The following is a 23,265-nucleotide window of genomic DNA, read 5'->3' on the forward strand; positions in this document are numbered from 1 at the left end:
CGGCGGCCAGCGTCCCTGGGACATGGGACATGGGCCACAACCAGGCGCTCCCAGGGAGTGCTCTGGAGCGACGGGGGGGCTGCAGCCCAGCCAGAAGGGACGGGGCTGGGGCACAGACCGACCCTCCCCGTCAGAGTCCCACGGATGGGCACTTTGGTCACGAGCTGTGACCTGCTGGATTTACAAGCCCTCCTCGACGGTCTGGCTCAAAGGCAAGGACCGACACAGCGCTGGAGGGTCTGGGGAAGGCCACGGCACCGCGGCAGGCAGTGTGACGAGGGCACTTGCTCCAGGGAGCAGCGAGAGCTGGAGGTGTGGGGAGCTGGCAGAAACCTGGAAGGCAGGTCTGTGTTGGGCGTCAAGGCAGGTGTAGCTGGTGGAGCAGCTGAGGTGCTGGCTTGGCTGGAGAACTGGGCGGTGGGTGGGGGGAACAAAAAACTGACAACGTCTGGAAAGAAGCAGGAGCAAATGGGGCCCCAGAGCAGATCAGCACAGCATCTTCTCCCCAGCAGCACACCAGATCTGCTGCTTCAGGAGATACACGAATCGTGGGAAGCAATCATCTCAGGGAACTTCATGAATCACCTGCCCTGCTTGGTGGCCTCTCCCCCTACTAAGTAGACAAAAGAAAGCTTGTGCCCTGAAGCAACTACTTACAGCCATTTCCTTTTCTTTTTTAACACTTAATTTGTATTATTGGCAATATCACTGCTATTCATAAAATCATCTACTTCTTTCTTAGAGAGTAAATTCCCAAGTCAGGGACCATGTGTCCATCTCCTGCTTCCACAGAACCCACCATAACCAGATGTCAACGAGCATTAACTGCCTTAGGAACAATACTCCTCTGCCCAGGGAACTGGTAGCATGGATTTGCTGAGACCATGTGAGGTCCAAGTCACTGTGTGAGCTGTAACAACCACTATTTACAGGGACGGCCCCAGGGAAGTATGTATGAATATTTTATGAATCGTATTACTAAATAGATAGTGCCTGATCTGTGGTCAGGTTAGCCAGGAAGAGGGAGGTTGCTCTAGTCGAGGCACAGAAGACTGACTGGTTGAGTTCAGGGTATCACGAGCCAAGAAGTATCACCTTTCAGCATTCTGAGCACAGGTCTATCGTTTGTGTATGTGAAAGGTCGGGATGGTCCCTCTGAGCCAAGAAATGAAGAAGTGAATCCACCTGCTCATCGCTTTCCGTCACAGTGCTGAGTGAAGGGGCTGCTACATCCCTTCCCATCTGCTCCAAACGATTCCCCAAAGCAATGGCTGCAGCCAAGTCCCGTGCCCGAGAGCGGCAGCTTGTCTCCTGCAGGGACCAGGATAAAACGACCTTTGTCCAAATGCTCAGTTGGTGTGACTGGGACATCACCTCCTCCTGCTCCTGGACAGAGGTGGAGACGGGACGGGCTGGGAAGGACTGGCTCTCCAGGGTGGTGGAGAGCGTTCTCTGCTGGGGCTGCAGCTGATGAGGCAGCTCACACGGCTGGGCAGGTTTGGGCTCGGGCAGGAACCCACCCTCAGTGAGTCCGGTAGAAGCCATGCAAGATTTTCACCATCCTCTGCAGCACGAAGTGCAGTTTCCTTTGAGGATCATCCAGCTGAGTCTCACTAACCAGCTCCCTCCCTCTGCAGGGACTTTGCTGATGCTCTGGCCCCTCCCGTTTCCAGACCCCTTCTCGGGTTCGCCCCCCGAGGCCTGGCGTGTTCTGATCTAAATGAAGCGTGAGCGGTGGTGACACGGCGTGAGCGGTGGTGACACCGACAGGGCGAAGGCAGAGAGCCCTAGCACTCCTTCCAGCTTAAATCCCACGGCAGCACGAAGCACCGGGCTGAGTGACTGGGAAATACGGGGGTGACTCAGAGCCACCACGTTCACCTCTCTGCCGAGAGGATGCTGCTCCCCAAGGGGCTTCAGCAGACTCACCAGCACCCGTCCCAGACGGCGGCACGACAGCCCACGCCCACCCTGCGAGGGCTGCCGAGCCACGACCCTCTGCAGCCACGCGCTGCTCAGTGCCCCTGCAGCAACGCCAGGCTGCAAATCCCTAAGCCAGACCCAAGTCCCACACAGCCTCACGCCCACTGCTGAATCTGCTCCAAGTCCCGTCTTTCAGCCTCAGCAGACAAAGGAAAATACAGAGCCTACAAATGTTAGGAGGGCAAACAAGCAAAAAGAAGGAAAAAAGGACAAAATTTATCCCATTTTTCCTAACACAATAGCTGCAAGTCTGATCTGGCAAAAAAAAAAATGGATGCCATTTTGAGCCCTGAAGTTTCACTTCATATTACACGGACTGATGTGAGCAGCACACGGAAAGACACGTATGTCACATATATAGGGAAGGGGAGAGAGGGGGAGAAAAAGACAGCAACCATATTCTGACAGGAGCGCAAACACACCCACTGGCACACGGAGCCCTTTCGCAGTACGGACAGAACAAAGACAATACAGGGATCCCCCACAGAAAATTACACCCAAGATTAAAGCCCAAATCACAACGATCTTCAGCCACACCGAGGTCCAGGAAAGGAACAGCACTACTGAATGAGCTGGCAGCCGCTGGCTTAAGCTCTCCCTCCCGCATCTTGCCCCCTGCGTGCAAGGAAGGGATGGAAGCATGCACCGCCGAGCCTCTGCTTTCAGCAGCTGCAGTTCTGAGACCCCTTCGCCCCTCCCCAGCCTTCAGTCTGGAACTGCTGGGGAGAGGACTCTCCAGCCGGAGGTGGACCTGCCTCCCGAGCCTGTTTCCTACGGGAACAGGAGCACATTCATTACCAGTCCCCGAGGGACTCTCCTTTTCTGTAGCAATAAGGTCGGTTTCTGGCAAGAGGAGCCACGGTGACAGCCCGGTCCAAGGTGCCGGCTGCAGGAGCCCCGGGGCTCCAGGGCTGCGTGGGGGACGCGTGCCCCGGGCGCGAGCAGGGGCTGCCTGCCAGCGCAGGGTCGAAGGCACGGTGGCACCTGCAGGACAGGCACCTACTGGTTTGCCCTCGTGCGGGGGCTGAACCCCAACACAGCCCGGGCTCCCAGGAGAAGGACCCCAACTCTACAGAGCCAAAGTATAGTGAAATACTTTCAGCATTAAAAAAAAAAAAAAAAAAAAAAAAAAGCCACAGAGGACACAGGCCCTGCCCCACGGGGCTTACATCTGCCCCTGAAACAGAGCAGATGCACTTCATACGCCCAGTAGAGAGGCAGAAGTGAAAACTCCTACAAATGCAAACCTACGAATACCAGCATCCGTACCAGAGAAACACCCCAGAAAGTGCGAGAGAAGCATGTTTGCCACAAATGGCATTTTCTGTACAAGGCACGTAACCAGAGACAAGCTGCGCTCACACTGCCTAGCCGCCAGAGAAGAGAGAGTCCCCTAAGAGACCCCGACGCACAGGGGCTCGTGGGCTGCTCGGCACAGCCAGGGAAATGGGGCCCGGAGCACCAGCCAAAGTGAGGAGAAGGAGCTTTCCCTCCCAGCCCCAGGACCGAGCGAAAGAAGCAGCCCTTACCTTTGGCCCCTCGCAACACAAACCCGAATCCCTCATGCTCCCTCTTCTGCAGCACGGCCGTCTTCTCCTCAATGATGTAGTCACTGGGCAGGAAAGAGCACAAGAGAATGATGCTAGGGTTAGATTTCAGCACCATGCTGCCAGGCGGAGGTGGCCTTTGTGCCTGTGACAAGGAGACCTCTTCTCATCGACCGTTTCATCTCAGCAAGGAGTTGGGCACAATCTGCTTCCCTCCCTCCCTTGCCCAAAGTCAGAACAAAAAGACGAAAGCTACTTTCCCTCAACGTGTGGGTGGAGGAAAGCCCCGGCTGCCTGGATCACCCTTCTGCCCACCGGTCCCCTTCTCAGTCACCTGCATACGCATGCAGGGAGCTTACTGATCCCACTTTGGGCTTCCCTTTAAATGATGCCCTTAGCATGTAACTGAAGAGTGGAGCGCCTGAGCAGAGGAGGTGCGGGGGGAGGCAGCCAGCCATCCATCAGGGAAGCAGCTCTCTGAGACTTTCCGGTTGCCTCTTGTATGCAAAAATCAGACGCTTGACGAAAGGAGAGGTGCCTCTTTGGTAAGTTCCCCGGGAGGGAGAACGGCAGAGTTTATATCCTCATCCCAGCGCTCTGATCTTCTCTTAAAATCCCCCCCCGTGTTGCTAAGTAACGGTCTGTCATTAGCAGAGGGGGGGATGCATCGCATTGTCCTAGTTTAACAAAGCTGCTCTCCCTGCCCTCCGCCGCGGCCAGACGAGAAGAACGGGGGAAATCCAGCGGTGGAGAGGGAGGCACGGAGGCGCAGCTCCGCGCGGACCCCGGCCGCCAGCGCCCCTGCCAGCAAACCACCCCTACGTGCGCCGGGAGGGGCGGGGGGCGCGCGGGGAGGGGAGACGGGAGGGGGGTTCTCCCAGCAAACGGGAGCTTAAACGCAGCCCTGCAAATCCCTCCCAGCAGAGCCGCATGTCTGACATCAGAGTGGAATTAATCAGGGACCTCGGCCCCGCTCGGCGGCGCGGGGAAGGAGCTCTGCGCGCCCAGCGCGGGGGGGAGCGGGGGGAGCGACGGCGCGGGCCGGCCCGCGGACACGGCCACGCGCGGCAGCGACGGGGGCTGCCCGGCGGCGGGGAACGAACCCGCGCAGCGCCGCGCACCCGCGCAGCGCCGCGCAGCACCCCGCGCCGCGCACCCGCGCAGCGCCGCCCAGCACGCTGCACCGCGCACCCGCGCAGCGCCGCGCACCCGCGCAGCGCCGCCCAGCACCCCGCGCCGCGCACCCGCGCAGCGCCGCGCACCCGCGCAGCGCCGCCCAGCACGCTGCACCGCGCACCCGCGCAGCGCCGCGCACCCGCACAGCGCCGCCCAGCACCGCGCACCGCGCACCCGCGCAGCGCCGCGCAGCACCCCGCGCCGTGCACCCGCGCAGCGCCGCCCAGCACCGCGCACCGCGCACCCGCGCAGCGCCGCCCAGCACCGCGCACCGCGCCGCGCAGCCCCGCGCCGCCGAGGAGCAGGCAGAGCAGCGCGCAGCCAGGCCGGTGGCCCCTGCGCGGGCGCTGGCAGGGAGCGGGCCGGGCTCGCACACTGCGGTACGAGGCGCCCCCCCGAGACGCGCGGCACCGCGGCTGCAGGCGGGCCCACGCCACACCCCGCGCCGCGCCCCCCGCGTCGCCCCCGCGGGCCCCTGCCGGGCGGCGCAGGGACGGGGAGGCAGCGGGGGGGCCCGGGCGGCGGGCGGGGCGGGCGACCCCCGGTTTTGCGTGCGCTTTGTGGCGGCCAGGGGCTGCGACCGGCGAGCGCCGGGCCAGGCCCCACCTCTCCGTGTCCTGGCCGTCGGTAGCCCCCTCCGCCAGTGCTGCAGTTACGGGCACCGCGATCCCTCCTCGGGAAGGCAGCCCTGGGATTCTGCCCTGAGCACCGCTCTAGTACTGAGCTCCTGACAAGGCAGACAGAAATACTCCTTTGTCTTCCAGACCAAGGGAAGGCGATCACAAAAGCCGACACAGACAACGGCCGCAGGTACAGAGGCAGGCTGCAAGACGCACGACAGACGTTGGCCACAGAAACTAACACAACACACAAGCCTGAATTCCTTGAACCTCCCTGATATTTCACTTTGCGCTATAATTTTGGTCATGTTTAAGCAATGTCCATGAAAAAACAGGGTACCCATAAAACCAGTGACTTCATGCAACAAAGCACACAGACATGGATAAACCTCAACAAAACGATGTGAACCACTTTGAAGGAGGCAGCTGCTGTCATACAGTCATCCCTCTATGTCACATTTTCAACACAGTGCCTGCCTTTCAAAAGCAGAGCTGGTTCCTCAGTATGCATAAAACTCTTCCCTCAACAACAAAATCCTCTCTTCCAAGTGTAAAGTGTCCTGCTGGAAACAGATCCCTAACTACCATGCCCAGAAGAGGCCATTACGGTAACATAATCCTCTCGTCCATGTAACAAGAGCCAGAAAACCTCAAGCCATGATTCCTCTACCAGAGCAGCTGTGGGTGCCCCCTCCCTGGAAGGGTTCCAGGCCAGGTTGGACGGGGCTGGGAGCCCCCTGGGCTGGGGGAAGGGGGCCCTGCCCGGGGAGGGGGGGTGGAACTGGGTGATCTTTGGAAGTCCCTTCCAACCCGAACCATTCTGTGATTCTGCAATCAGCCTTTATCTTCTATTTCAACTATGACTTACATTTAGCAAGAGAGCTAGACCCGAGACATTTTGCATCCACGGGACTATGCCCCCTTTTCTGTACAACATGTCGATCGCCTGTAGATGACCGGTGCCAGATCTTAATCCCATACCAAGAGCAAATTCCACCACCTCTACAGGAATGTGTTTGTGCAAGTGTATATGCAAGAAAAAGAGAGAGAAGGAAAGGGAAACAAATGTTTATGTACCAAATAATGATTTCTATTTTACCCGGTGATGCCCAATTAGTTCTGCTGTGATTGCTTTGTCAATGAAAAAGTGAGGAATCCATGATGAAAACAAATTCTGTACGTCTAATTCCTCTGTGGTTGTTTCATCCATGTGATAAACTGACAAAACTCTCGACAAAACTGTTTGTACCCTAAGTACAATTGCACCCAGCCTCCCCCACCAGTCCTCATTTACCAAGATTTCCCGCAATAATGTAAGCCTTTAAATAAGTTCAACCTGCTGTTACTCTTAGCAAAAGTTACTCTGCAGAAAGAATATTTGATTCTTTCTGCCACCTCTGAATATTCCTCCTCCTACAAATAAACTGTCAAGAAGTGCCTTAATTCAAAACCCTAAACTCGTGAGAAGCAACAAGAAAACTTCCCAACACACTACTTTCTGTCCCTGAATGCTCTGAAAGTACGTATGCAGAGTTACTTGGGGGAACTTGAGAGCTGCTGGGCATGTATTTGGTTTAGCTCACTTCTCTTCCTATGGCTTGTCCACAGCGGGATTTATCAAGTTAAACTTGCAAAAGCATTCCCAGTTTAAGGCCTCCCGGAACCTGCAAATCCTTTGCCTATTGCCACCTAACTCGGGAGGCACCTAAAAATCCTCAGGTTCGTAACGACTACAGTAAGATCCATTGGACACCTTCACGTTTGGACATAACCACACTCGTTAGTTCTATAGATAGATGTATATAAAAAGTGAAATAAAAAGTCCCTATATTTTTGTGAATTAGAATTGTGGGGGAGTAGAGAGACACCCGAGATGCCACTGATTGGCACTGCTGGAGCTCTGAGGGCTGGAAAAACCAATAAAAATCAGCCTGGGGATAGTGTCATACTGAAAAAATAACTTGAATTACTAATTTTTAGTTTTTTTTTTTTTGTCTAAATAAAAAGATGAACTTTCAAAAAATAAGATGTAGTAGGAAGTTCTTTGAAGGTATCAGAGAAAGATTAAGCAAAATAATGATTTAATACTCTTGTGACATAAATGTTTAAATAAAGTTATGATACCCAATGGAAAATAGCACCTCAAGTTCACTGCCAGATTACTGTGACCTACATATAACAGGTAAATGAATAAACAAACGAGCTAATGGAACGATACAGAGGCACTGGAGCATGGCTCTTCAGAGCTGCTCCTCCAGATGACACGAGGTCTACCAGACCGTCTCGTTACGTCAGACCTTCTTCTGGTTTGTCTTTTGTTGAGACCAAATTAAAGACAATTAATGCACATGATGCGTGACTAAGGCAAATTATTTTGGTAACTTTTTGACTCTTTAGAGGGACAAACCTAATAGATCTATCAAATGAACAATTAAAAAGATAGCATGGTTATGGCTGTACTAAGTAGGTACAGTTAACTCCAGGCATCCTGGTGACAGCATAACAGCAAAGATAAGCTCTGATCCTAAAGTGAAAAACCAGCAGTTAGAAGAATTAAGAGTTTTTTTCAATTGTCTGGGCCTGGTGAAATTCACTGCAAGTGCCTAGGCAGCCAGCAGAAAGTATTCGACATCTACGATGAGTTGTCTCTGACAGCTTGCATGGGATGCACGACACTCCAGAAGATTTGAAAAAGGGATGATGCTCACCTTTAGAAACAAGCAGTAGAAGGATCAAAGGAAATATAAAATGAAGCAACTCATCTTTAATTCCCAGGAAAATCTTCTAACAAACAGTACAACAGTTTAATAAAACATCTAGAAGAAAAGAAGGTGATAAATAGGAGGTGGCATGGATTTGAAAGAACTGATTGTGCTAAATGAACCTAATTTCTGTTTGAACTTAATAGGTCTCATGAACATGGGAATGGCAGTTCTATGATATGTATCTTGATGTCAGTTAAGCATTTTGAATGCTCTCACAAGGCATTCTCATAAAAAACAAGGGGAATATAAAGCACTGCAAGATGAGTAAATAGCTGGTTTGACACATTTTTCACTGTTGAACTGGAAGGATGTATCAAGTGGGATTTCACAGGGGTCTGTCTTGGGACAAGCTCAATGTTTTCATTAATGACTAGGATGTAACAGAGACTAAACTTAAATTTGCAGAAGATCTCATCTGAGAAGGCAGCAGCACGTTGGAAGAGCAGATTTGGATTCACGTGGTATTATCAGTGGAGAAATGGTCTGAAAAATGTCAGAGGAAAGAGGAAAAGTGCGAGGTACTACAGTCAGGAACTATGAAAAGAAAAACAGAAGATGAAGAAGGGCTGTCTGGGCAGCTAGCTGGCAGGAGAGGCCACGAATACCATCCTGGACACCTAAGCATCAGCAGCAGTGTCACACTTGTGTGAAAAAAGGATGACAGACTGACTGGAGATACACAAACAGGAGTCTGAGACCCCAGATAATCCTTCTGCCCTACCCCATGCTGCAGTAGCCTTGGGAGTCATCTAGTTAAACGTGGGAGTATATAAAACAAGCACCTACAGCGAGCAAGTCGCTCTGGGCTCCTTTTAGACTCAATGGAGAGCTATTCAGTGAAGTCAATGGAGCTGTGATTCATCCCATGCTGAAATGACCGCCTACATTTTGTCAAATGAATGGCACCCCTGGCTCCACTGACTGCACACATCTGTATCGACTCCCAGGGTGAGCCAGGGCGATGAGCTCAGACACCTACATGGCAGACACCTACAACGAAGTGACGTGAATCACGTTTCTAAAGTTAGATAACACCCCAGTTGCCCAGTTCTTAGCACCACGCTTCCAGAAGGATCTGGGTCAAGAGGAGAGAGTCGCGAGGAGGACACCTGCAAGATAAAAGGCCCAGCAGGAAACTAAAAACCTGGCTTGATTGATTGGCTTGATTATTCCCATGAGAAAAGACCTAAAAGGTATCGCACAACTTCTCAGCAGTAATATTGCTGAAGCGGGAAAATGGGGGGGTAATGGGAGGCCATTCACTGGGAACTTTTAGATAAATCTCCCTGCAGAAAAATTTAGGTTCAGCTTCGGCTGATGTTGGTGGAGAGATGGACTGTTTCAGGCCTCTCCCAGTAGAAACCTCACTCAGGTACTGTGGTGCACCACACCCACAGCCCGGCAGTGCAAGGAGTTTACTTCTGCTCATCTACCTTGTGCAGAAAACATCTCCCACAGCAGAAGGATGATTTCTAGTAATAGTAAGTAAGTGGGGCACAGAGTATGCTCTGGCCATGTGGCACATGTGGCACAGCCTGAGTCTTTATGGACAGACTTTCTTCTTCCCCTGCAAAAATCAAAGCCACAACATAGGGCAGCTCTTTTCAAACTGCGTTCCAGAAGTTGCCTGTGGGTGGGGTTGGCCCTGCGCTATGGCCGGGCTTGTCCAGGAGAGTGCACGTTGGCTCAGGTCAAATTTATCCCATGGAGCAAGCTAGCGATGAAACAGGATGGACAAGGCAGCACCCAGGTCTCCTTCCTACCCCTGTCTCACTTGATAGAGCAGATGAAGCTTTAGGGAGAGATCACAGATCATGCCGGGATTCACAGGTCTAACAGTTAAGCTTGTAGCAGAAGCCACCAGGGAAGAGGCATGTCCCGGCGGTTTGGGACCCGGCGGGCCCATCGCTGCTGAGCGGTTTGCTGAGCACAGCTTCCCTCGCAGCGACGCTCCGCGGGGGCTGCTGCCACACAGCCCTGCTCTTCGGCGGCGCGGGCGCTAGCCAAAGCCAAACACAGCTGTATTTCTTGGCTCTAGTTGACTACGACAGAAAAAGAATTACCACAGCGGGTCAAGATCAAGTGTCTCGTCTGAAACGTTTACCAACGGCAGCAGCCTGGAGAAGTGGAAAAGAGCAGGTCTGAAGTGTCTTCCTGCTGCCTCAGAAGAGCTTCCAGCCCAGAGACTGCCAGCCAGGGGACCTCAGCAACATCAGAAGTGAAACTGGGAAAAGCTCTATCCTAAATGGAAAAATAAACCACTTAAATCTCCACCGCAGATGAGGAAACCTCTGGGGAAAGAGGCAGCAGTGGTGGTTCTGTAACAAACGCAAAGGACAGCAGGAAATGGAGAGGGGCTAGGAAGGAGCCTATTTATGCTCCTAACTGGTCCTGAAGCAGTGATTATCATCAGTAAGATCTTCTGTTTAATTCAGTCAGGAGGCAGCTCATCAAGGCCCTGATTATGAACTACGTCAAAAGCAAACTGACAGAAGAAAAGCAGCTCTAGCTCCCCAGTCACACACACACACACACACGATGTGAAAGTGCAGCAAGCCCCACGAAGGGTGTGCTGTTTGAGATCACACTCCTTCCAGCACTGGTTAAACACGTTTCAAACACCAGTTAAAAACCCAAAGCCAGCGCTGCTCAGTCCCAGATGAAATGTGGGCTGTGACCAGAGAAGTGCTGAAGATCAGCTATTGCAGAAAGTGAGAAAGACCACCAGTGAAAGGCACTGAAAGTCTGCATCTTTCCCACTCAAACGCAGACAGTTTGTACAGAAAATTTTCAGTACTGGATCCATTTATTTTAAATGCACCAAGATGGTAACTTCTAGGGCACTAGCCAAAACATTAAAGTAAGACAGCTCGTTAAGGGAACAAGAAGTATAAGAAAGTCCAAGACTTGTTTTGCCTGGACTCCAAACTAGCAGTGATACTGAGAAAGCTATTAGGACCTTGCTGTGAACACCAAAAAGCAGTCAAGTTGAGGATAAGATGCCATCACAGAGATGCACAAAATGTAAGCCCCTGGAATAATCAGGCTCATATTTATACTGGCAGAGGAAGCTATCTGCCCTGGATTTTTATCCTCGCTTGCCAGCAGAGGCATTGCAGCTGCACAGGCGATGCCGTCCAGCTCCTTCTCCCTGGCCGTGCTCTCCACCAGGCAGGCTAACCCCGACGGCGACAGAGGCGCCGGGCCACCGACGAGCACACGGGGCCTCAGTCCGCAGGGAGACGAGTGCAGGCCCGTCACCCACAGCCTCCCACTGGCACTTCATCAGCAAACGGTGCAAAATGGTGTCGACTGAAAAAGGAGGCAAAGGCAGCCGCTGATCCACGCTTAGTGCTGCCAAATTACGGATGTCACCGGTGGGAATTCTGCTCCACAGAAACAGCATTGTTCAGAGCTGACGTTGGAGCCGTTTGGCTGCACAGATGCGCAGAGAGACAGATAAGGTAACACGCACCAGCATCTCAAATCTTCGCATGGATCACTAGCTCGCAGAATTCTTACTGCTTATATTTAAAGGGGAAAATGGTCACAAACAAAGGGGTGTTACAGGAGTTACCCCTACCGCTGCCTTCCGCTGTCACATGTACTGGGCAAGGACAGATGACACCGAAAATCTCACTTTGCTTGAACGAAAGGAGATTAAAGAACATGATGTCTGTCTCTTGCCCAATATGCATTCAGGAAAGAACAATGCATATTTCTATAAATAATAAGAACAAGTCCTAGAAAATCCAAATTCTACAATGTGGATTTATTCCATCCTCAGCAAAGGAGACAGATGGAGAATGTTTAAGGGCACCGTGCTGGAGACACAGCACAAATACATGCCACAGACTGAGAAATAACAGAAAGAAGCTGGCGTGGCTAAACAGAAGGGAAATGGAGATTATTAAAACCAAGAAAACATCCTTCATAAATCTGAAGCTATATTCAAATGAGGAACACGGAAAGAATCGTGATCTCTTGCAGGTTAAACATAGAAGCACAGCACAACAGGTCAGAGACATCAAAACTAGCTCTAAATCAGTTTTGACGTGCATATGAAGCAGGAAGCCTACCAGAGCATCTTTGGGGCCAGATGATCGTGGTGTCGAAGCAGCACCCAGAGAAGGTACAGCCATAACAGAGAAACTAAATACAATTTGTGCTTCCCTGTTGTGGGGAGGTTTCCTCTTCAGAAGCGCAGAGACTTGGAGGCAGGCGGATCCGAAACTGAAGCGGCTCTACAAGAGGTTATGGAACAAAAAGGAGAAGCACAAGCCACCAGGACCAGAGAAGAGACAGGTAAGTGTCTCAAGTACCTTGGGGGTGACAGGGCTGTGCCACTCATGCCACCTCGGCTGTGGTGAGAAGCACAGTGGGACCGGGGGCCAGGACGGGGGGGCAAGTGACGCCTGTTTTTACAGGGGTGCCAGCAGAGAAGGAAGGTGCTGCAGCTCCGTCACCCTGGTGCCCCACTGTACAAGGCTCCAGCAACTGGAACAAGCAGAGAGCCAGCCAACACATGGGTAGAAAACACTTGGGAAAGCTAACATGTCATCTGAAGTGAAAGTCTTGCCTCCTAATGAGTGGTGTCCCTCAAGGGTCTGTACGGGGACCAATACTATTTAATATCTTCATTAATGACACAGTGGGATTGAGTGCACCCTCAGCAAACTTGCAGATAGCACCAAGCTGAGTGGTGCAATTGTTTTGCTAGAGGGAAGAGGTGTCATCCAGAGGGACCCTGACAGGCTTGAGGAGCGGGCCCATGCAAACCTCCTGAAGTTTAACGAGGCCAAGTACAAGGCCCTGCACATGGGCAGTGCCCAGTATCAGTACAGACTGGGGGATGAAGGGATTGAGAGCAGCCCGGTGGAGAAGGACTTGGGGGTACTGGGGGATGAAAAACTGGTCAGGAGCCAGCAACGTGCGCTCGCAGCCCAAGAAGGGGCTGCACTTGCACCCGTATCCTGGGCTGCATCAAAAGAAGTATGGCCACCAGGTCGAGGGAGGGGGATCCTGTCCCTCTAAGCTCTGGAGAGGTGCCCCGTGGAGTACTACATCCAGCTCTGGGGTCCCGAGCACAAGAAAGACATGGACCTGCTCGAGCGGGTCCAGAGGAAGCCGTGGAAATGATCAGGGGGCTGGAACACCTCCCCCCATGAGGAAAGGCTGAGAGAGATGGGGTTGTTCAGCCTGGAGAAAAGAAGACGCTGGGGATACCTTACTACAGCCTTGCAATACTTAAAGGGGGCTTATAAGAAAGACGGAGAAAGACTTTTTAATAGAGCTTCTAGTGACAGGACAAGGGGCAACTGTTTAAAACTGAAAGAGAACAGGTTTAGATTGGACATAAGGAAGAAATGTTTTATGAAGAGGGTGGTGAGGCGCTGGCCCAAGGTGCCCAGAGCAGCTGTGGGTGCCCCCTCCCTGGAAGGGTTCAAGGCCAGGTTGGACGGGGCTGGGAGCCCCCTGGGCTGGGGGAAGGGGGCCCTGCCCGGGGCAGGGGGTGGCTCTGGGGGGGCTTTAAGGTCCCTTGCAACCCAAACCATCCTGTGATCCAATGATAAAGCACATACGGATGCAAGTAAGGAAGGTCCCACTCCACCTTCAGCAATTCTGGGATTCTGCAGACAGTGGGGAAAACCCCAACCTACAGTGCTACTGTCAACCACGTCAGGAAGCACTCTTGGCCCCCAAAACCCATCAGAGCAGAAGGGCTTGTGTGAACATTGCTCGGGCACTCTCCTTTAGAGCTCAGCACCTTCACCCATGCTGCCTAGCGCTGGCTGGGCTGTCCCCTGGGAACCAACAGAACATCTTTTTTTTAATGTGTTGTTAGTTCAAAACGATAAAATGACCTGAGGACTGTGCAGCACCTGATGAAGCAGTGTTTCCCAATGTGGTGCTACAGGGGAGCGCTACCCGAGCTCAACACAGGGACAGGCAACAGTGTCTGAGGGTCCAGGACCTCCCTGCTGGGATTATGTTGGAGGATCATGCAGGGAGCAGACAGCTGAACTCAACAGCCCCTTCAGTAGCAGCTTTAGCAAGTTCTCGCTAGGATTAAATATTCCCAGAACCATAACCAGGTCCCAGAGATGCAGTGGGCCAACACCAGAACAGAGCAAGGGGTGAACTGTCATGCAGCCAGAGGGAATGACCGATGGAAAAAAAAGCAGAGATCTAAGTTATTTGACCACAAAAACTTAACTAAAGTCTATTTAGATTTCCAAAAGCATTTGACAAGGTCTCTCATTAAAATCTCTTGAGGAAGGTAAGAAGCCGTACCATAAAAAGGAAGGTTTTTACATGTTAAATTTGTTAAAAGGTTTAAAACAAAAGTAAATGATTGGATTTCACATCAGAAGAAAGGTCAGCAGCAGAGTCTCATGGGGATTGGTGCCAGGACTTGCGCTGCTCAGCATAGCCCTAGATCATTTATGAGAGGAATGAAAGCGAGGTAAAAAGGTTTGCTGATAATGCTCAATTATTCAGGACAATAAAGATAAGAAAAACTCTGAGAACTGTAGAAAGATCTTAAAATGTAAGACGAAATGTAAGGTGGAGAAAAAACGATGCATATGGGAAAAAATAATTTTCTCCTCATACATAAAATCACAGGTTCTGAGCTCACTGTTACTACCAGGATTAAGAACCTGGGGATATGGTAGACAGTTCATGAAGAGTGTCAGCCTAATATCCTACACCAGCCAGGAACGATGAGCAAAGAAAAGTGAGTTAGACAGAGGAACATTATACTACTGGCACCGCCAAAGTGCCCCCACATCTTAAACACCTGCAGTAACTCTGATCCACCCATTTTGGAAAAGAATACAATGAAACTGGAAGAAAAGAAAGATGACATAGATTGTCCAAGTGTCGACCCTATAGCCCCCTCCCCTGCTACCAAAAAACCCCACCACTCACTCAACCCAGGACACCAAAGTATGGAAAAATTTTCTGTACAAGGAATTCTGCTTCGTACCGCTGATCCTGGCACAGACACAAGCCAGGGGAAATGGTTCTACCAGACTGTGAGTGCTACGGAGGGGGCTAACGGTGGCCTGTCTGTTGCCTTCTCCAGCACAAGGACTACGTCACATCAAAAAAGCCTAGAAGATAATGCTTGAAATAAACAGCATTTTTCACATGACATGGAATAAAGTTTGTTCTTGCCATAGGATATTGTGCTAAAATTTTACATGGAATCAAGGAGCAACTTGACAAGCTCCTGGAAGAGCAATTCCTCAAGTACGACTGCATACAGGACCCCATCTTTCGATGGAGAATCTTCAGCACACAAGCTGTTGGAAGCATTGCCGCATACATGCCCTGTCCCCATATCCTCCCCCGATCACCCAGAATTGCTCTCAGTCAGAGAAAGGAGAAGCAGGCTTTTTGCCTAAGTCAGTACAACCCTCTTACGAAGCTCGGCAAAAGCCCTTCTCAGCTCACAAACTACACACCTGAGCTGAAAAGAGTCATGTCTGCAGCATGTACACACCACGCCGCTCAAAGTCCTTTCCTTCTAGAAAACCCACCTAAGTCTTTGAAAAGAAATGTGGCTCTAAGGAATCAAACCCATCGCACCTAAATCACTTCTGGAAGTTCGCTGGTAGAAACCACAGAAGCAGCAGACACATCTGAGCTCCTCGTACAGCCCGAGCCCCCCGCCGCACTCTCTGGTTGCTTTGACAATGAAGGCAGGAACGTGCAGCCTCTGAATCCACCCCCAGGCAGCACTGAAGGCTGGTTGTCCTCAGCTCATCGGAACATCAGTGACCTGACTGGCCACCCTGCTTCGTGCTCTGCCACCCGGGATGTTTGAAGTGATTCACACCAACCGCTCTGTTCAGGCCCTAACCTGCAACACCTGAAATAAATCCTCACCCATGTGGGAACACAACAGGAGACTGGCGAGGAGGACTGTAAACACGCTCAAGTGACTTCCAGATGGGGTGCTGAAAAACACATATATCACACTAATTGTTGTTTAGCTCCGTGTGCTTGACGGGTAGAACGTCTGCATTTAGATAACACAGGCCTGTGAGAGACTCAGAGGAGAGGCACCTTACAGAACATCCTTGAGATTCCTGCCCTGCTGTGGGAAGATCAAAGCACAGTGGAAAAGTATGCCTGTGAAAATCCCCGATATATTCAGGCGAAAGCAGCAGGCTTGAGATCTTTTCTTTCTTCTTCTCTTTCTGGCCAGCAAGGACTGAGCTCTGCGGTGCTGGTGTCCCCACTTGTGTGCCTCTGCCCGGGTGCTGCTGTGGAGACCCTCTGGGGCATGAGGCAACAAGAATAAATTTACTCTTTGCATTTTATCCATGGTTTTGTGGTTGTTCCAGTGTCCTGTCGGTGTCAGCTCACACCCCCATAAAATAAAAGATTAAAGCTCAAAAAGAGCCAAGCGTTTATTATTCATACCTGATAGGAGGCCTGAGCCTCAGTAGCTGAAGAATGGTCACTGACAGCCTGTCCTCAGCCACCACCTCTTGTCCATTTTGGTCATCACCGCATCATCATTATAAGAATTAAAACAAGGCAACTCAGTGCAAGACTTCTCTGAAGAAGGTGATTTGGACCGTATTTAGCTTTTCTTACTAAGTTGACTCTGTCCCAGTCACATTCCCATAACCACGTACTCAGAACTGCTAATGTGTGAGCTCCCAAATACTGCGATGGAGGTGACTTGTGACAGTACAAGGGACAGTGGCTGTTAAGTTCTCACCATGACTCCTGCTTTCCTCTTGTTTGGCAAAACCCAACTATACTTCGGACAGATCTTTCGGACTCTGTAGGAGTCAACAGTTATTATGACACGATTTTTGTCCTGAATCTTCCTTGCCTTGTCCTCTTCAATCCCAGCACAGCTGATGACAACTACCTTGTCCTTCCTCACTTCTGGTGTGTAGTGGCTACCGCCTGTCTTCCCGGAGATCGAAAGGGTGAGGGGGGGACCTCGTCTCCATCCTCCCGTCCTCTGAGCAGGGGTGGTCTGTCGGCCAGTCGCCTGTGTGGTGGCATTACCAGCACACGGGACTTGTGCCCAGCACGGCCTCTGCACTGGGGGCAGCAGCACCGCCTTCGCTGTCGAGTGGTTTTACTGCTGAGCGTGCCTGGGCTATCAGATCCCTGACCTGCTGTCTCTCTCAGTGCCTTCTCATACAGACATTTCTGCTGATACTTTAATGACACCACCCTTTGTATTTCTCTCACCAGATCTCCGCACCAGGCCTCACCCGGTATCTGGGAGTCTCGTCCTCCTGGCAGTGACGCTGGGACCTGGCCCAGGCTGCTCCTGGTTACACCGCTCAGCTCCATCTGCGGCGCCGGCCACGCTCGCTCTGATGAAATACTCGGTGCTGGAGGGCAGCAACTCGTCCAGGGTCACCAGGTGTCAGGTTCTCTTGACACACGCTTGTCTGATGAGCTGATCATCCTCAGGCAGTGCTTCGGTCCTGTAATACTGGGCACTGCTGCACTCTGCAGACAGTCTCTGGTCTTTGTCTTTGAGTTATCTGGTGGCGCTGGTGGTTACGTAGCCCAAGATATGGGCACTCTTTCTTCAAGTCACGCCAGTTTGCATTACAGGTAAATCCAGCTCCTTGTGATAGCTGCAGTACTTCCTGACATCATCCTCGTGAAGCTCAAAGGTAGGCCCCAAAATCACCGACAACAACTGTCTCACTGTCTTTCAAAAGATCTCAGATTCACAGAATGTTCAAAACAGTAAGAAAAGAAGCTCCTGTCCCCTAAATGGAGCACTGAACGCAGTGAGGAAATGTTTTTCCTGAAACTGCACTGGCGTCCAATTTGCTGAGCAGTTCAACACCCTGCAGCCCGCGGAAGGAGTGGCCGGGTCTCACAGCTGCTGGTATCGGAGTTTCCCACTCTTGCTGAAATATCAGTGCATAAGCACACGACCTCAGAGGGCCCTTGGTCTGAGCTCCAGGAGTGCACACCAGAACCTCACTGACCGATGCAGCACCTTGCTTGAGGGTCGTATGTTGGAACTGATTTTCAACCGTCTTCATCAGTGGGGGCGGTACTCAGTGAGGCATCACTTTACCCTTGCTGCTTTACAAATTGTTTTATTTTACCAGGTGTACTGCAGCAACTTGAGATTTGACCGATTTAGTCCTAATTCTCTGAGAGCTCAATAACAATTATTTAATTTCTCCAAGAGTACAGATGTCATGTATGCAGCATCTTACACTGCAGCTGCTCCCTTGCTGTTCTGGCAATCCACAGGGATGACTTCTAGTGCCAGCAGACTCTTGTCATCAGCTGGTTCATGAGATGAGTCAGAGGGGACCTTTATAATTTCTTGGTGATGCTGTGAACAGCCGTGCCCACCTTGAGGCAGCGTTGTCTGTGTCAGAATATAAAATGCCCTTGTCTCAGCTCTAATCATCGGTGTGTGTCCCTGGACAGCACTCCCACCGTCAGCAGCCGCTTCTAGCTCTGAGGTGAGGCTTTTCCCCAGACTGCACACATGCACACACCGATCCTTTCCATGACAAGTGCAACAAGAAATACCCTTAGCGTGTAGGCATGTCCACATCAGCTGCACGCGGCGGCTGCAGTTGCTCCGGACCCAGCGTACGCAGCGTAGTCACTGCTGAACAACACCTCCTCTATGGTCTTAACTGACAGCTCCTGTCTCTGTAATAAATGACTTAGCACCTTCAGAAGGAGAAGAAACCCGAGCGATGGTTTTTGGTTTGATGCCTTCGGTTGTCCAGCTGAACTGCTTTCTCATGAATCACACCAGGCAGCAGCCGCGACGGCCCCTCTCCAGGGCGCAGCCGGTGCCGCGCTCCAGCCAGGGCTGCTCAGGGCCCCAGGCCAACCTCCACCGCTCGCACCGAGAGGCCGCCGGCAGCTCACGCAGGCCCTGCTCGCCTTCCTGGCTCGGTTTAAGGGGCAGCATCCTGCAGAGATCGTTGCACAGGCCTGCCCGTCAGATGAAAATAACTCAACTCACAATACTGGACGGGCCCACTGCGCAAAACCACGCTGCGGTGTTCCGTGACAGGCGGAGGCCGGGCGGAACACCCTCCTGGGGGATCCCCACACAGCACCCTCTATCACTGTAATTTCTTCCTGGACTCACGTTTCCATGTCGTACTCATGATATCCAATAATTTGCACAATTCTTATTCTAATACAACGGCTGTTTCCCCTGGGTTTGACACATTTCCTCCGTAATAATTATCATTAACTTTTTACTGTAATTAAGAATAACTTTAAGTTAACACACTCTGGCTCTCACAATATATTTTGTCATCTCTGTTTAGAACATGAACACATGGAAACAAAACCTCTTTTTTATACCTTATATGCTGGTAATTTAACGTTCAGTGCTTATAGCAGGTTTCCAACCAGCAAAGATATCATGTGAAAAACAATTAATTCACTAAGCCACCTCCTGTGTTTATCAGCTACTTCTACTGACATTAGTGACAAAGACACCTATTCCACTGACACAGCTAGAAGCCGCACTAGCAAAATTCTATTTGCACAACCCTAACGCTACTAATAGTCAACGTGAGTGCTCCTTTGCTCCCAGTCCAGCTAGATGTGGAAAGAAACCCCTCAAACTTACAAACAGAGCAATGCAGATGTGAATCATCAAGAGTCTGTCACCACCTGGCAGGAGCTACTTTTCTGCAGATTACTGAATTTTAGTTAAAAATCAATCACCTCCCCTTTCTTCCCTGCTCTCCCTTACTTACCATCACATACACATGAAATGGACTGCAGACAACCCCAAATCTCCCTTTCAGGAACCTGTTCCAGAGACATATTTATTCCTTTCCATTTTGTACTGATAATAACACACCCTGGTTGTGCAGAGCCCCAAGTGTTCTCCCACCCATGAAAAAAGCGCCTAGAAATGACACGCACTGCTGTGAAAGACCATCCTAGACCCATCTCTGAACAGGAATGCGACCGCAGCACGACACAGCCCGACTGAAAAGCAAGTGGGGTCGTTCCCCCAGCCAAGGGTTCGCTCCTCGGGGTACCAGGCGCCCACGCTCCACCAGCGCACCCCTGCCAAAACCCTCAGCTGAGTTTTACTATGGAAGAGCTCACGGTAATTTTTTAGAGGTTCTTGTTCACCACTTATGGTCTGAATTGGAAATCAATGCAGCGCATACATAATGTGCTTAGCCCAGCTTTCCTCGCTGCTAAGTAAGCTGTTTGCCACAGCATTAAGCTTACAAGCAGTCTTCAAAAAATGAAAAGGCCAATATGACCATGACATAGGCATGTAATGCCGTGGTAAGGATTGTTTGGGAGAAAGTAATAATCTGAACCAAATGTGGAAAGTAGCTTTCAGGCATGATTGCTACTCAAGGAAGTAGAAGAACATATGGATCTGAATTTTTGCATTTCTGCGGCTGTCTAAAAACTGAGGAAAGCCGATCAGATCACCCACCGAGGCAGCAGACACCACGGTGCAGACTGCACCAGCAGCTCTGCAGATGCCAACCATCACCTTGGCCCTGCTGACGCCAAGTTTCATCTTACTCTCATTCAAACTCTTAACAAGTTCAAACTCACAGCACAGGAGCAATATGCCAGAGGCTTCTCTTGACTCGAGGGGACGGTGCAGTCGAAAAAAAGATAACATTTATTAGCAACATAATGCTTTTGACTTCTTATACTATGTATTTATTACTCCAGTTTAAACAACAAGGAAGAAAAAAAGTATTTCTGTATGAAGACCACACCATGAAAAACCCCAAGACCGTAACAGGAGTGGAAATCCTTTGATAATTAATACCTGCACCATGGGAGCACGTATAGCAACCCTGACAACTATTCCTGAAAAGACAGAAAAGAACGTAAATACAGCAGAAACTTAAGCACAGCAAACAGAATACTATTTCTTTAAAAAAAGATAAGCGATCCAAGTAATCACCATCCTGAAAGTTAATTAGCGTTCCTAACAAAACAAACATTACAAGAAAATCACCCTCACAAAACATTCACAAGCAGCAGCAGCAGAGTACCAGCACCCTCGACTGCCTCGAAGCCAGCGCTGCAGTCAGCGTACGGAGGAAGAGGGACAGATTTATGGTTTGATTCTCTTCTGCCCTGCAGCTCGAGTAGTAATTTACACCCACGTAAAATAATTATAAAACCTATTGTGATTTGTTAGTGTGTTATTCCTGCTGTGCACATGACTGTTAGCATTCATACATGCAAATATATGCAGCTAACATATGGGTAGCTCTACACACCCTTCTCGGTGCTGACGCCAGCATTACCTGTCTGAGGATGCTGAGACCCGGCGCTCAGCAGGAGGGCAAGCGGCTGCATCAGCTCGAGCAAGCTGAGAAGGTCCTGCTCGGGCTCCGTGCACGCACCCTACAGCCGGAGGTAACTCGTGTCTGGCCAGAAAGTGCTGGGGACAGACTTATCTTCTGCATGCCTCAGTAATGCCATTAAAGATGCCCTTCACAAGCACGACAGAAGGGACTGCAGGGCAAAGGAAAGGCTCTTCTCCCCCCATGGCAGCAGTTATGATGCTGATGATTATACTGAGGGATAATTAACATTCAGGTCTGCTACTGACAGACTTAACTCATTATTTACAGACAAGAAGGTATGACAAGTGCAGTCCTGGAGATGGAAAGATGGCTGAAGAGGTTTTAAGCCCGTTGATTTTGCTTGCTCAAACCACGCTTACGTTGTACCAATACAACACACCACAGCTTCTGCCGCTCTCTGCATTACCTCTGCCTAGGGTTCGCACTCCACGGCTTCTGTGCCTTGTTCCAAAGCGCTGGGATCTGCCCTTCCCAGGGAAGTGCAGTCAGTTGTGCACGCTACCAACCACAGCAGTTTTGAAAAATGCCTCAAAGAGGCAGCTGGTTAGTGCATCTCACTCACGTGTCTAGAACTAGCCTGACGCATACACACCCCAAACGCTTTTCTTTAGGCTGCTAAGCACTGCAGGTTACTGTCACACACTTACTTCTGCCTTTGTCTGTACCATGAAGCTTTACCCACCGTCCGGGTCATTTCAGCAGTTCGGCTCTCATGCACAGCTAGGAAAGCAGCAGCATCTCATTTGTATTTGGCACTGGTGGGGCTGCACCTCAAATACTGGGCTCAGTTTTGGGCCCCTCACTACAGGCAAGACATTGAGGTGCTGGAGCGTGTCCAGAGAAGGGCAACGAAGCTGGTGAAGGGTCTGGAGCACAAGTCCTGCGAGCAGGAGCGGCTGAGGGACCCAAGGTTGCTTATCCCGGAGAAAAAAAGGGCTTGGGGAGACCTTCTCACTCTCTACAACTACCTGCGAGGAGGGTGTAGTGAGGCGGGGGTCAGTCTCTTCTCCCAAGTAACAAGCGATAGAACAAGAGGAAACGGCCTCAAGTTGCGCTACGGGAGGGTTAGATTGGGTATTAGGAAAAATTTCTTCACTGGAAGAGTCGTCAAGCACTGGAACAGGCTGTTGAGGGAGGAGGTGGAGTCACCGTCCCTGGGGGTATTTAGAAGATGTGTAGATGTGGCACTTGGGGACAGAGATTAACGGTGGACTTGGCAGGTTGGACGCGACCTTAAGGGTCTTTTTCAACCTGCGTGACACCGATTCCCCAAGTCAGCTGCCTCTGAGATCTGAGGTTCAACCTTCTCTTGCCACAAATCTATGAAACCCACTGGAGAAAGCAAGATATTTAATTTCACAAGGATGAAAACAGCTCTTCCAGAACACCAGCGGGACCCATTATTAAATGACATCTCTGACTGAAACATCCAGTTTCCCATTTGGTGATTGAATTTTCCCTTACCCTACCAAAGCCCCACTTGGCCTTTATGTGAAGTGCCAGAACCAGCTATAATCATTCCTCTGGAATGAATCGTCTCTTCCTCAGCATCTCCTACAGAAGACGGGCCAAGAAGCTACTTTCAGATCCCCACAGGTGATGTCAGCATATTCTGCGCTGTACTAACTGGATTAAATTCAGCTCACAAAACAAAGACCCGTTACGGCCCGGGGCCCCGCTCTGCCCCCGGCACCGCTCGCGCTGGGGAGGCGATGGCGGGGCTCGGGCAGCGGCCCAGGGCTGCTCGGCCCACACCGGCCTCCCTCCGGGCGCGGCCCCCCCGCTTCGGGTCTGCCCGGCCCTGGGGGTGCAGCCGGCG

At 51.1% G+C, this 23,265-nt stretch overlaps 1 protein-coding gene across 1 annotated transcript in view; it reads right to left on the bottom strand.

The window, feature by feature from the left end:
• Nucleotides 1-23,265, bottom strand: part of SHANK3 (SH3 and multiple ankyrin repeat domains 3) — a 392,105-nt gene that overhangs the window by 89,496 nt on the left and 279,344 nt on the right. The window contains exon 17 of the mRNA XM_042793413.1: nt 3,513-3,595. Within this exon, the coding sequence (XP_042649347.1) occupies nt 3,513-3,595 (83 nt within the window). The remainder of the gene's footprint in view (nt 1-3,512; nt 3,596-23,265) is intronic.

The sequence above is a fragment of the Tyto alba genome, unplaced genomic scaffold, assembly GCF_018691265.1.
Source record: "Tyto alba isolate M040663 unplaced genomic scaffold, T.alba_DEE_v4.0 Super-Scaffold_2, whole genome shotgun sequence".
Lineage (NCBI taxonomy): Eukaryota > Metazoa > Chordata > Aves > Strigiformes > Tytonidae > Tyto > Tyto alba.